General features: G+C 38.5%; 1 protein-coding gene across 3 annotated transcripts in view; it reads right to left on the minus strand.

Annotated features, from left to right (window-relative positions):
- WT1 (WT1 transcription factor) overlaps window positions 1-15,060 on the minus strand; it is a 63,162-nt gene that overhangs the window by 13,976 nt on the left and 34,126 nt on the right. For all 3 annotated transcript variants that reach the window (XM_031944142.1, XM_031944141.1, XM_031944139.1), the window contains 2 exons: window positions 5,267-5,363; window positions 233-383 (listed from right to left, as the gene is read on the minus strand). In XM_031944142.1, coding sequence (XP_031800002.1) covers window positions 233-383; window positions 5,267-5,363 — 248 coding nt within the window. The remainder of the gene's footprint in view (window positions 1-232; window positions 384-5,266; window positions 5,364-15,060) is intronic.

The raw sequence follows: 15,060 nt of genomic DNA on the forward strand, positions 1-15,060 counted from the left end.
CATTTACTCTGTTAGCTCATCCTTAAATTTCTCAAAACCTTCCTTACTTTCCACTACAGAACCCCTTGCTTTCTTCCCAGCTCCTTAAATCTCACTTGGATTCAGGTTTGAAATCCTTATATAAAGTTCTAAAGGCAAATCCCAGAATAAAAAACTTCCAATGGTGGAAGCTTGTTGCTGTCCAAGATGGCGCAACTCAGAGTGAGGACACCTGGAAGTGAGACTGACTTACCAGTATGCTTCCGGCTATGCATCTGTAAGTGGGACAGCTTAAAGTATCTCTTGTTGCAGCCTGGATATGCACACATGAATGGGCGTTTCTCATTGGTCTCCGTGGCTGACCTCACGATAGTAGGGGCTACCCCGGGCACTCGCCGGACGTCCTGCAGAGACAAAGCCAAAGTCAGATCCTACTCTTGGAACAGAAGTATAAAGATAGATCAGAACACTTAGCTCTGTCCCTGGAGGGCAGAGGGAGAGGAAGTGGGCAGTGGGTGGTGCAGTGATAGAACACCCTGCTTAGAATCAGGAAAACTTATCATCCTGAGTTCAAATCTGGATTCAGATACTCAACGTGTCCAGGATCACCCAACTTGGATCACCCAACTCCTGCTTTTCCTGACTCCAAGTCCAGAATTCTTTCCTTGATACCATGATGTTCCTCAAAGTAATAATAAGGCGGAGAAAGGAATTTGTATTTTAAAAATTCATTGTTCAGTCATTTTTCAGTAGTGTTCAATTCTTCATGACCCCATTTGGGTTTTTTTTGGCAAAGATACAGGAGTGGTTTGCTATTTCTTTCTCCAGTTCATTTAATAGATGAAGAAACTGAAGCAAATAGGGTGAAATGACTTGCCCAAAGTCATATGTTTAGTGTCTGAGTTTGAATTTGAACTCAGGAATTTTAGTCTACCCAACCCCTTTGCCTGGCACTCTATTTACTGTGCCATCCAGTTGTCTGGTTTTTTAAAAACCGGTAATTTCATTCTTCCTCAATATGAAACTTCCTCCTCTCAAGCTTATCATCCCTTTCTCTGTGATGATAGTAACCCTAAGAGATTATGTGACTTTCCTAATGTAGCACAGCTGGTAGACTTGAACCCAGGTTTTTCTGACTTTGAGAACAGCTGCCTATTACCATCTTCATTTTCCCTCTTGTCCTAATATTTTAGTTCTGTCTCCAGTTACCTATACATCTCCTTAATCATTTTAGTTCATCTCACAGCTTTCTTAAAGTTCTTTATTCTAAGTATAAAGCCATGATTTTGTAGATTCTCCTACATCTATAGATCATCTTGCCTACTAAGGAGACAGCTGATCTATCCCCTCCAACACCTAGCATAGACCTTTGCATATAGAAAGTATTTATTAAACTTGATGGAAAGATGGAAGGATGAATGAATGAATAAATAAATAATGTAATTAATACACATAGTGTTTTAAAATGTTAGAATCTTAGGGTTCTTGGAGCAGAAAGGGTTTTAGAACATAAAACATCAGAGAAAGTCCACAGAGCAGAAGGTTTTAGAGTTGTAAGGCACTTTGAAACATGGATTGTAGAATATAAGATGTAAAAGAGACCTGAAATACAGAATGTTAAAACTGGAAGAGACCTTATATTATAAAATGCTAGAGCCAGAAGAAACTTTAGAAACCATGTGGCCACTCTCCTCAGGTTATAGATGAGAAAATAAGTCTGAAAGAACTTAATTAACCTTCTTTAGACTAACCAGCCAATTAGTCCCAGAGTTAGAACTAGAATCCACTTTAAATCTAGTAAAGCATATTCCCATTGTATCATATTAATTTCCAAGTTATTTTCATGAACCACTCATAAACTACCATTTCTTGGCATAATTAGCCAAGATTTCACAAACATCACTTTTGATTTTAGAAATCTGGGTAGAAAAATCAGGAGACAAAGCAAAGCCATTTTATTCATTTGTAAACTTCAGAATTGGATGAAGTGATGTTTCAAGTCCTTTCCACTGCAGACATCCTATGATTCTATTTTATGATTCTTCTCCAGAGCTCTAACCACGGACCACTGAAAGTAAGCAGGGATGCTTGGAAGAGACTAAAAGGAAATTAACCCACAATAAATATTTTACAGTGATAGAATGACTAAGGGATTTTCAGTGGAAGGAGTCTGAAACAGTGAAGACAACTGGGGAAATAATTTAAGATCTTGGTATAAAATAACTTAGCTAGAAAATGGAGGGATTCAATTAGATTATTCACTATTCATTCTCTCTCAGCTCTAAAATTCTATTATTCCATTGCTGTACGGGATCTTAATCTGGATTCACAGGTTTTGTTTCAGTTTTATCAGGTTTTGATAACTGCATTTCAATAGGTTTGGTTTCCTTTGTAATCTTCCATATTTTATTTTATATTATGCATTAAAATGTTATTATGGGATAGGGTCTGTAGGTATCAAGCAACAGGGAAAATGATTTACAGGGAAAAAAATTAAGAATTCCTGGATTAAAGAACTGTAGTCTTTAGCACTAAAAAGGACTTTCAGTATCATATTAATTAAGCATTTCATTTTATAAATGAGGAAACAGAAACCCAGAGTGATTAAGCAGCCAGTTTTTGCAAAAGTGAATGTATATTGGCATTTAAGTCCTGGTTTTCTGATACCCAATCCAGTGGCTTTCCCCACTATGCATCACATTGGCTCTGCTAAGAAAGAATCAAGGAAGGTACTGACCTCAACCTCCAATCTCTAACCTCATGGTCATTCCAGCCCATTCCTGTGTCTCTAGAAAAGAAACCCCTTCATCAGGGCTAGGGGAGTTTTTGGGAATCTCTGAAGAATTCCTTAAGCTCAGGTAGACATTCCTGAATATGCAAGGACAAGCTTCAAGCAATTAGGCCATATCTTGGATGTAATTCATTTTTTAGTTCATTCGGTCATTAACAATTATTAAACAAGTGACAAATGAAAAGAATGTTGGATTTTGAAGGCAGAGAATCATGGGCTGCCAGTGTGGGCTTGGGCACGTCACCCTCAATCCTCTGAGGTCTCAGTTCCTCATTTATAAAATAAAAGAATTGGACTAAATTACACCTAAGACCCTTTCCTGATCTAAAATCCATTATCCTATGAGCCTTGGCTGAATCTACAGAAGTAATAATAACAATACACAATGTTTTAAAGTTTAAAAAAAAAACTTTTCATGTATTATTTAGGTTTCCTCAGTAGAATATAGGCTTCTTGAGGAAAGAAACCATTGTAGCTTTTTTCTTTGAATGCCCAGCACTTAACACAATGTCTCAAAGATGTATAAATTTTTATTGATTTCAATCTTTTTATACTTTAAATCTATGCTTTGTTGATCCTATATTTGATTATCTCATTTGAATAGATATGAGTGCAGAAATTCCTTCCTTCCTTTCTTCCTTCTTCACTTCCTTTTTCGTTCCTTCTTTCCTTTTTTCCTCCCTCCTTCCCTCTCTTTCTTTTTTCCTCTTCTTCTCTTCCTTCTTTGCTAATTTCTTTCCTTCCTTTCTTCCTACCTTCCTTTTTTCCTTGTTTTCTTTCTCATTCCCTTGCTTCCTTCTTTATTTCTTCCCTAATTTTCCTATTTTCTTTTCCTTCCTTTTTTCTTTTTTCCTTTTTTCTTCCTTCCCTCCCTTTCTCCTTTCCGTTCTCACTCTCTCCCTCCCTTTCTTCCTTCTTCTCTTTTTCCACCCTTCTTTCCTTTCTCCCTCTTTTCCTTCCTTCCTCACTTTTTAAATCTCTTCTTTCCTCCTTTTCTTTCATTCTTTTTCTTTCTCTTTGTTTTTCATTTTCTTTTTCTTTCTTCTGCACCCTTTCTTTCATTCTCTTTTTCTTTCTCCCGTCACCTTTCTTTTTCTTTATATCTCTCATTTTCTTTCTTTTTCTTTTTTCCTTTCTCCCTCCCTTCCTCATTTTTTATCTCTTCTTTCCTCCTTTCCTCCCTTTTCTCTTGCCTGCTTTCTTTCTTTCTTCCAATCTCAATTTCCTTTCCTTTCTTTTTTTCTCCCCAAATAATAGGCTCCTATAGGGAGGGAAAGGGAAAGAAAGTATTAATTCTACATAGCTACACAGCTAGGACCTTTTTTTCTGAGATTACTTTTATTTGCTCTGTTTGTGTGTATGTATGTATGTATATATATATATATATATATATATATATTCTCTCCCAGTGCTTTGTACATAAGAGATGCCTTCTAAATGTTGGTTTGTTGAATTGAATTCAGCATGAAGAAAGTAGCCAAATGGGAATTTCTATATTAGATAAATGGATTATCTATATCATCAAGGGCTATCCTGTCTCTTTGGAAGGCATACCAAAGTGAGATCACTGTGTTCCATTACAAAGAAACTTCATTGAAAAGATTAACAAGGATATCTCAGCTGATGATGCTGTCAGCCCCTTGGCCAATTCTAGTTATTTCTAATCTTGGACATTAGTTACTTTGAAGAAAGCACTGTACATGTGATAGGAGTTGTAACAATAGGAGCCAGTTACAGTACCAACCTTGGTTAACTGTGTTCATTTTTGAGCTATTGAAAAGAGTTAGGGGATGGCCTTCAACAAAGTTCTCTGATTTCTCAGAAACTTTTAAACTGTTATTTTGCCTTGGATTTCTAACTCCCTACTTTACACTGGCCGATTGTTTGGGTGACTATCTCTGGATAGAGGAAGCCAATATGCAAGGTCAGCCCAATACTGAGACCACAATAATTGACATTTTTCCATCTGCAAAATGCTTTTCATACATTAGAACATTTGGCTCTCACCATGATCTTGTGAGGTTGGGATTCCAAGAATAAACATTACCATTTTATAAGTGTCTAAATTTATGACCTTATGATTTTCTCATGGTCATACAGCTATTAAGCCTCATACAGACAGGTGTTTGTGTCACCATTTTATAGATGAGAAAAACTGAGATCCAATATGGGTAATACAGATTCAGTCCTTTCTGATCCTCAGTCCACTCACTACAGGATTCCTGTATTCATTCACTGTCTCTCAATGTAAATGAAAATTAAAGAGGAGGAAGGGGCAGGAAGGATCTTGGTTTGAGTCACAGAGTTTATATTGGCTTGCGGAGGAGTAGGAAACCAGCTTATCTGGAGGATGGGGGTCCTTGCTGTCAGCAAGAGGAGCCCTATAATTAGCAGCAGATTACCAAATGCCCAGTGAATAACTAGTCAGTGAAGGACCAAAAGGCCTGTTTGGGGAAGAGAGGAGGGAAAAGTAGCCAGACTTCCCACAATACTCACTTGTATTCCTCTAAAGACACCATGAGTGTGTATTCTATATTGGGCTCCACAGAGGATCGGAGTTGTGTGGTTATCATTTTCATATCCCGTGGTGTGGCTGCAAGCATAAAGAGAGAAGAATTCATGAAGTTCACAGCTCCTTCTTGGAAACACCAAGCTTCCAGTCCAGAGGGGAAAGATCAGAAATAATTGGAATTGGCCAAAACAGGCATCTGATTTTGACCTTTGATCTGGGGGTTGGGAGGAAGGGGAAGCCAAACCAGCTTAAAAGCCATGCTGGACCAGTGAAGCAAACTGCTCGTTCATCCCCCAGTCTCCCCTTTTCATCCAGCCCCAGCCTTCCTCATCAACTGCAGCCCACAGTGTGTGAGAAGCCATTAGCCCCTGGAACCCACATCTGAGTGAGTCACTGGGTGAGCCAAAAGGACTCCGAGAGAAGAGCTGTGTTTCCAGCTAAGATGTTTACCATCCAAACTGCAGATCTGGCTGGCCAGAGGATCTTAGGAATGAGCAGAATGCTTCAAGTTTAACTTTAAGTACCCTGGATTTTTGTCAGCACCTCATGACTCAGATGTTACCAGATAGCACCGAGAAAGTGATGACATTTACAAGAATAGATGCCGCGTCTTGAGGAGTGGGGATTACAAATCAGTGGCCTAGCTCCACTTAACCCCCAGATCAGCTTTCCAGATTAGTTTAACCCTTTCTGCCTGATCCAGGCTAGACCTAAAAATAAATCCCTGATCTCCTCCTCCCTGCCCCCCTCCAAAAAACCATTAGAATAATTTCATCCTCCTGGGGAAAATCTAGGGGAGTTAAGAAAAACACTTTAGATGGGATATATTCCTCCCACCAATCTACAAGTAAGGAAATGTTGGTGATTGATCTCTATAGGAACAATGGAGGTTGGAGTGGTGAGTGAAGGCCCTCAGAGAGGAGGCCATTGGGAATGTTCCACCCAGGATAGGTTGGCACAATAGACCCATGTTCTATGCACCCTACAGCTGGTAAAGTTTGGATTCTTAAATAAATGGTGTTCTTGAATCCTTGTTAAGCAGTATGTATGCCACCCTAGCAGAAGTAGGAGCTTCATTTCCCACCATAGAACTTCCTAAAAAAACTACATACTACTGATGTGGCCATGGGGCTATCATTTAACCTCAGTTTCCTCATCTGTTTAAGAATGTGTTCCTATGAACCACACTACCAGAAGCTAGAAAGGGCATAGAGATGTGTTTTAATGACTGATTTTCCCAGTTTCAGTTCAGTTATTTTTTTAGTTACATCCAACTCTTTGTGACTCCATTTGGGGTTTTCTTGGCAAAGATACTGGTTTGCCATTTCCTTCTCCAATTCATTTTATAGATGAGGAAACAGAAGCAAATGGGGTAAAGCGATTGCCTGGGATTGTGCAGCCAGTAGGTCTTCTGGCACTTTTCTATCCATTGAACCACATGGCTGCCTGATTTTCCCAGTTGCCAAGACTCAAAATCTGACATGGCTTCCTTCTCCACCACCTCCTGCATTCAATCGATTGCCGTAGTCCTATTATTTCAACCTTAGTTTAAATCTTACATGTCTGTCCTTTCTATTCTATTTCCAAGGCTATGAACTTCAATCTGGACCTGATGACCTCTTCCCTAGACCATTACAATAGGATCCTACTTGGTCTTCCTGCTTCCAATCTCTCTCTTTGCTAAACTTCACACAACAGCCAAAATCATCTTCCCGAAGCACAAATCATACCAATGACCTACTCACACACCTCCAATGGCTACCAATGTTTAACCAAGAAAATGGAAATCCCTCAAGCCTGACATTCGAGAACCTCCTTGTGGTGGCTCCAATCAGTCTTTCTAGTTTAATTTCACACACATTCCCTTGACACCTTCTATTTTCTAACTAAAGTCTACATTCACCAATCTTATGCTCAAATTGTGATATAGAGAAGAGAATATTCCCTCTAGGTTCAAACCCTACCTCTGACACCAATGACCTATGTGACCATGCTACCTCCTTTGACCTTAGTTCCCTCATCTGAAAAATGAGGAGATTGGACAAGATAAACCCTTTCAGCCCTAAATCTACAAGCCACTGGTTTTCCTCCAACTTCATTTACTGACACACCCAACTCCCACTTTAAAGAATGGATTGCCCCCCCCTTCATCTCCTGACATTTCTTTTGGTTGAACTAGACTCTCTTTGGTGTCTGGCTCAGGTGTCATGTCCCTGAAGTTTTCTCTGATTCTCCACCCTGTCCCTTCCAGTTCCCCAAGTCTTTCACACTCAATTTGAGTCTTCCTAGATACTGAAAATTCATAATACATATTGCATTTGTTTCATAGAATCATAGATACAGCACTGAGATCCCCAAAAGTGAAATAACTTAAGGTCATAAAGGTAGTAAAAGACAGAACAGGATTTGAACAGCTTCAAATTCAAGTCCTATCTCTTCCTAAGCAGCTAGAAATCAGAGAGAATGTCTTTTGCCTTTCTCTTTATGCCCTAATGTAAACTATAGGATTTAAAGCCAGAACAAACTTTAACGATAATTGAATTTAACTCTCTGATTTTATTGATGAGGAATTTGGAAGATTTGAGAGGAGAAAGAAAAGTCTACTAAGTAAATTGGGGAGTCAACTGTTAGAAGGGGTTTGGAGGAGGGGCAGCTGTAGAATTCCCCATTTAGTTCCAGTCCTCTAGTAAGATAGAGACATTAGGACTATGGCAACTGATTGAATGTGAGTTTTAAGAAAGGCTCATTTGGCTTCTTGGTGTAGGATCATAACAAATTGTATTTCTACTCAGCTATCTCTCATTTAGAAGCAGCTAGGTAACCCAGTTGATAAGGCTCTGAAACCAGAGTCAAGAAGACCTGAGTTCAAATTCAACTTTGAACATGGAATAATAGCTGGATGACAAGTCCCTTGATTGTTATCTGCCCTAATTTCTTCGATTGTAAAATGTGGCTGATAATAAAAATACACCTACCTCCCAAGGTTGATAGGATGATCAAAGAAGATAATATTTATATAAATGCTTAGCTTGATGTCTGGGACATAATAGGTGCTTAATGAATGCTTGTTTTATTACTCACTTCTTCACTTTTTCTAAGCCACAAACATCACCCATAAAAAATTCAGTTTTTAAGGAGATAGCTCAGTAATGAAAAAGAACATAAAAATAGGTGGGGAAGGAGAACTCACCACCAAAGCACTCATCAATTGGGAGATGCCTGAACAAACAATGGGATAGAAATTGAAGGGACTATCATTGTACCATAAGAAATGATATATAGGAAGAATTTAGAGAAACAAGAAAGATCACCAATGAATGTTTGCAGATTGAAGAAAATAGCCCCGAAGAACAGCATCCACAACAGCTACAATAATGTCAGAGAAAGGAATGCTAAAAGATGATTGCTCTCACTGAAAGGTCATGAGCAGTATTGGTTCTAGAGGACTGTGGACTGAGCACACCTTTCTCCTCTCCAGAGAGAGGCAGGTAGTAAGTGATAGACACAAGAGATTGCATGTATTAGTAGATAGATCTCTGTGACTCTGTTTAACTCTTTTTCTTTGTTACAATGGGAGATTCTAGCCTGGGGGTGAGGATAAGTTATATTTGGTTAATTACTGTGGTTATAAAAAACAGCAAAAAGACATTAAAAAATTTAGCCTCCAGTCTCTGACAATACAAACTTTAGAACATTCGGATACTAATAGCTAGCATTTATATGGTGCTTCAAAACTTGTAGTCTTCTACAAATGGTAACTTTTTGATCTTCTCAACAACCCAGTGAGGTAGAGGCTATTATTATGCTTATTTTACAGATGGGGAAACTGAGGCACTGAGCGGGTAAGTGCCTTCCCCGGGATTACATGACTAGCAAGTGTCTGAGACAGAATTCAAATTTAGGTATTCTTGATTCCAGCTCTCCATCCATTGCAGCACCCAGCTGCTTGGTGACTCTCTGGGAAAAGAGAGGTCATGTGAAAGTCATGAGGAAAACAAGTGAGTTTTGCTGGCCAAGTGTGAATGGGAAGCAGCTAAGAAAGAAATGAAGTCATCAAAGCTTTGGCTGATAAGGTCTGTGATGCTCTTTCTGCCCCTTTGTTCACTGGAATTCTGCCGGAAGTGAGACCATCACCCCAGTGGACATCCTCAAAGGTGGGGTGTAAGGGACATTGTCCAAGGTGAGGAAATTGAAGTTATGAAAAACACAGAAAGTCTCAAAAATCCATTGAGAGTTTGATTGTAAGGTCATTGCAAATATGGAGTGTTTCATTCATTTTCTTTGTTTCCCTGGTGCCTAGAACAATGCCGGGCAAATAGAAGTTCAACAAACCTTGTTGATTTGATTGATTCACTCTAAACCGTGGCGGCTCAATGAGCTCCAGAAGGACAATGAAGCAGAATTTCCCAGGAATGCTTTCATAACAAAATTGAAGTTATGATAACAACTTCCATTTCTATGGTGCTAAATTTAAGGCTTACAAAGCACATTCCACATAACAGCTCTGGGACGCTGGTAGTGTAGGTATTTTTATTCCCATTTGACTGATGGCACACAATGGGTTTCTTCTCCAAGAAATGATTATGATCCCCTTGGTTGTTTGTCACAGGCACACACAATCGTGGATTTAGAAGTAGAAGTTGAAGAAAATGAGTCCCAAGGGATAAAGAGATTTACGTGGCTGAAGTCTTACAGATAGAAGTAACAGAGGCCGAATTTAAAGCTGAGCCTGTTGACTTGAAAGCCAATGCTCTTTGCCCCATGGTACTATTCACTCCCACCACCTTAAATTATCAAGTATATACTGACTTTTCTAACTCCAAAGCCAGCGCTCACGCCCTCTAAGAACCTATAACATGTCTAAGACACTAGTGATTCAAAGATAAAACAGGACATATCTCCTACTCTGAAGCAGCGTTTAATATAGTAGGAAGGAGGGAGAGAGGGAAGAATGGACACAAATATCTGTGACACAGGAAAGAATCTTAAAAGTACAAAGATAAATTTGAGGAAGGAGTGAACAGTTTCATTTGGAGAGAAAGCAATCAAGGAAGGCTTTCTATAGGAGGTAACGGCTAAGTTGGGCCTTGAAGGAAGGAAAGAACTAAACTGCACTGAGGGAGATCTATCCCAGGAGTTGTGTCAAATAGTGTAAAGAAGGTTCAGAGAGGGCATAACAAGAACATCAAATGCAGAATAGCCTAGTCTGGCTAAAATACAGAGTATGAGTGGGAAATAAGAGATAAAGATAAGCTAGAGGCAGAAGGTGGAGAACCTTAAAAGCTGAAATCCAGGGTTTATATTTTATTTGATGGGTAATAGAAGTTCATTGTGAGCTTTAAAAAAAAACACCAATGTCAGAGTGGTCTATTCTGCAGCAAGGTGAGGCTTCTCCTTTCACCTTGGCCAATTACTGTAGTCTATATTACTTTGAGCAAGTAACACAATCAAACCACTTAAATTCTCTAGACCTAAATGACAGTCTGGAGTCAGAAAGTCCTGAGTTCAAATGTGATCTCAGATACTTATAAGCTGCATGATCCTGGGCAAGTCACTTAACTTTGTTTAACCCTGTTTGCCTCAGTTTCCTCATCTGTAAAATGAGCTAGAAAAGAAAATGATAAACTAATCCAGTATCTTTGCCAAGAAAACCCTAAATGGGGTCATAGAGTCATACAGGACTGAAAAACAATCAATACAAGCCTCCCCATCTGCAAAATGAGAATGTTAAACTAAATGGCCAGTAAGCTCCCTTCCAGCTCCCAGTTTGGGACATCTTTATTCCATGCACTCTTAAGTATGTTTATATTATCTCTCTTGATAGAATACAAACTCTTGGAGAGCAGGGACTCTTTCCTTTTTTTGTCTTTTTATGCCAAAGTTCAATTGTTGTTCTGTTATTTTTCAGTCAAGTCCAACTCTTCGTGACCCCATTTGGAGTTTTCTTGCCAAAGATACAGGAGTAGTTTGTTGTTTCCTTCTCCAGCTTATTTTACAGATGAAGAAACTGAGGCAAACAGAGTGAAGTGCCTTGCCCAGGGTCATATAGTTGCCAAGCATCTAAAGACAGATTTGAACTCAAGAAGAAGAGTCTTTAAAAAGAGTCTCTTGACTCCAGGACCAGCATTCTATTTCCTATACCATTTAGTTGCCCTTTGCAAAGTACAGGGCATGTCACATATTAGATATGTAATAAATGCTTGATTAGTGAATAATCCTATGATCTGGATTCAAAATCCCAGCTCTGCTTCTTACTGTGGACTATGATGGAGTCACTTGCTTAGAAACCAATAGCAATGGTTAGCTTTTACAAACCTGAGGCAGCTACTAGGACCTTTGGTGACACAGGTGTTTGGGGAACTGAATGTGACTTTGCTCTCTGGAACATTTGGACCATTCAATATGCATGAAGGTCTAGTGCCAGGACATTGGGCCTTCATTAGCTTCTTCTGCTTTACTTTTTCATATTTCTTTGTAGGAAAAAAATACTTTGTTCCTTTTTTTAAAAATTGATTTTTGAAAGGCAATTGGGGTCAAGTGACTGGCCCAGAGTCATGCAGCTAATAAGTGCTGAGGTCAAATTCAAACTCAGGTTCTCTTGACCTCAGGGCCAGTGCTCTATCCACTGCCCCTGTTATGTTTCTTTTAGTGATAAGAATTGGGGACAGAGCCTAGAAAAGGAAGTCCATGCCATGCCCTCCTCAAGATGCCTAAATTGAAATCTTATGACTCAAGATTTATGTTGGTATGAGTAAAGACCATAACTAAGGAACAAAAGAAAATTTAATAATTTTGGCACCTGTTGCAAACCTTGCTCAGGACAAGCAAAGCTAAGGGACATTTCATAATGTAAAAATATCACAAACAGGAATTTGGCCAAATTCGTCAGAGGAAATTAATGAATTTAGTGACCCTTAGAGTGAAAGGGCCCAGTGGAAAGCTCCTTTAGGGCAGGATGAGTTTATTTTTTGGTTTTTTTAAAGCCAGCGTCTAGCACAGTACTTGAATAAGATGGGTGCTTAATAAATGCTTGTTGATTGATTAAAAAGAGTGTTGAACTATATTTTTGTGCTCTCTAAATTTCAGCACTCTGAAATAAAGACCCATTCAACTCATTCTCATTACAGCTTTGCTAAGCAACGCTTGGATGCTATTCTTCTAAATAAAAATAACTGACATTTATAGCACTTAATATGTGCTAGGTTCTGGGTCAAGTGCTTTCCAATTATTATCTCATTTGATATTCACAACAACCTTGCAAGATAAATGCTATTATTATATCCTTTTTACAGATGAGGAAACCGAGGCAAATAGAAGTTAAGTGTGCTACCTAACTGTCCCAAGAAGAATAATCCAAATTGCCTATGGGTTTTTATAAGCATTTTATCCTGATCGTAGGAAGACAACAAAGGAGCAACAATAGTTATCAGTCCACCATACATCTAGTGACTTCATTTCCTTCAATAGTCTGAACTTAGCCTTACATATTTTTTCCTAGGCCATTGAAAAATAAACCAAGGAAAACTTGCCTCACAATCTGCCCTTGTAGTTTATAAAAGCAGGAACCATATAACATGAATTCTAATCTCTCTGAACCCTTAAGCATTCAACTGGAGCTCAGAAGATACTTAATACATGGAAAATAGCTCTTTTAAAAAAATAATAATATTAAAATTTTGATCTTCCACAGAACAAGAGAAGATTTTTTTTGCTTAAAAAAAAGGATATAACCCTACAGATGAAGAAAAGCAGAGTTCTGTCCAAGAGCCAGATCAGTGGGAAATGTCGAAAATAAATAGTATTTTCTGAAAACAACTAGCATTTCATATGAATATTCAAAAAAGTAAAAACCAAGTGGCCTGTACTCTCTCACACACACCTTCGGTTATTAACTAGGGAAGTCTCAGCACTATCATTTTTAAACACAAAGGGAACGTGACATCTTGTCTTCACCTGGTTATTGTCTCCAAAAAGGATGAAAGTAAGGATCTTGGGAAGATTCTAAGCTCTGGTACATCCTGAGGAATGGAATTCAGGCTCTGAAGCCTCATCTCTAGAATTCAGAGCAGGAGCTTCTCCCTACTACTCGCTATTTCCAAAACACTTGTTTTCATCAGTTTAGGGAGTTCCTGGAGGACCTACCTTCAGAGGCACAAGTCAGCCCCGATTTTGCAAGTTAGGGTCTCAGAGAGTTACCCAGAATACTCAAGGGATGCACAGACAGTAGTTGTCAAAAGTTGGATTCATTTTCTCTCTCTCTCTCTCTTTCTCTCTCTCTCTCTCTCTCTCTCTCTCTCTCTGTCTCTGTCTCTCTCTCCACCCAACCTCACTCTGCCTGGAAAAAATAGACTACATCCAGACTGTAAAATGCCAAATTAAAAAAAATTTCCATGTCATTCTAAAGGCAATAGACAACCACTGGATCTTCTTTATTGGACAAGTGACACGGACAGCACTGGGCTTTACAAAACATCTATTTAGAATCCTTATGGGGGATCATTGGGAGCAGGGAAAGAGAGAGAGAGTGGATTCAAGGAGGCCAATTAAAAGTCAATTGCAATAGTCCAGGAAAGAGCTGATCAAGGCTCTGAGCAGTTAAGTTATAGCATGAGAGAAAGAAAACAGACAAAGGAAATACTATGAAAGTGGAACTGACATGACTTGGCATGTGATTGGTACAGGATTGGAAAGAATCATAGATGTAATCTAGTCCAACACCTTCATTGTAGACTCTCTTGCCTCCAAGTCAATGCTCCACCCTCTATGTGAAATTGGTTTGTATTACTTTTGGTTGCAGTGGATCCCCAAAAAAGAATGAATAAAGTCTCTGAGAGCTGGAACTGTTTTTGCTTTTGTTTGAGTCTTTGAATGGAGTTCTCAAATGGTATCATTTAAATTGAAAAGAATTCCACTCTTTCTGTAAGGGATTTTTTTTTTTGAGAAACATCACTTTTTACTGGGGGGGGGGAGAGAAACCTTGGCTAGAAAGGAAATTTAAAAGTAAAGATGGAAAATTTTGAGATGTTTCTGTTTGTCATTTAGAAGGAGTTCTTTCCACTAAATTCACCAACTTATCCTTTGAACTGGAATAGACTTATTTCACACTGAAATCAGAGAGCTGGAAATAAAGAATAAATGAATGTTCCTATTCACTTAGCAATAGGGAAAAAGTTGTAAAAATAATTTAACAGCTGTTCTATACAGATTTTTGTAGCAATATTCCCTCCTCAGTCCCAACCAGATTAAAATGTAACTGAGAAATATTTAACAAAATAAAGAAAATTACAATGGAACATAGACAACATTAATATGTAATTTCCTAAGTCAATTTTAACATCACTATTTTAGAACATCTGTTTGGTGGGCAATTTTTTCCAGTGCTTTCTCTACCTGAATTACTCCCAGAATTATTCTACTGAAACATGAACAGCATGCTTCCTGTTTATTAGTCTTTAGAAAGGTTTGAAATGAAGAGATGGGGATCTAACCTTAGTCTCAGGGCAGTTAAGCACATAGGAACTTTAATTTAGGTAGAATCAGAAATCATCTTCTCTTATCCCTACAATTTAAAGATCAAGGAATTGTAAATGAGATAAGTTAAGTTTTTGACCAAGATCACCCAGAGAAAAAGTAGCTGAACTAGATAAGAAATGATGAGCAGGTAGATTTCAAAGAAACCTGGAAAGATTCTCATAAAATGATGCAAAGTGAAATAAGCTGATCCAGGAGAACACTGTACATAGTAACAGGATTGTACAATGAAGAATTGTAAATGACT

Source organism: Sarcophilus harrisii, chromosome 6, assembly GCF_902635505.1.
Source record: "Sarcophilus harrisii chromosome 6, mSarHar1.11, whole genome shotgun sequence".
Lineage (NCBI taxonomy): Eukaryota > Metazoa > Chordata > Mammalia > Dasyuromorphia > Dasyuridae > Sarcophilus > Sarcophilus harrisii.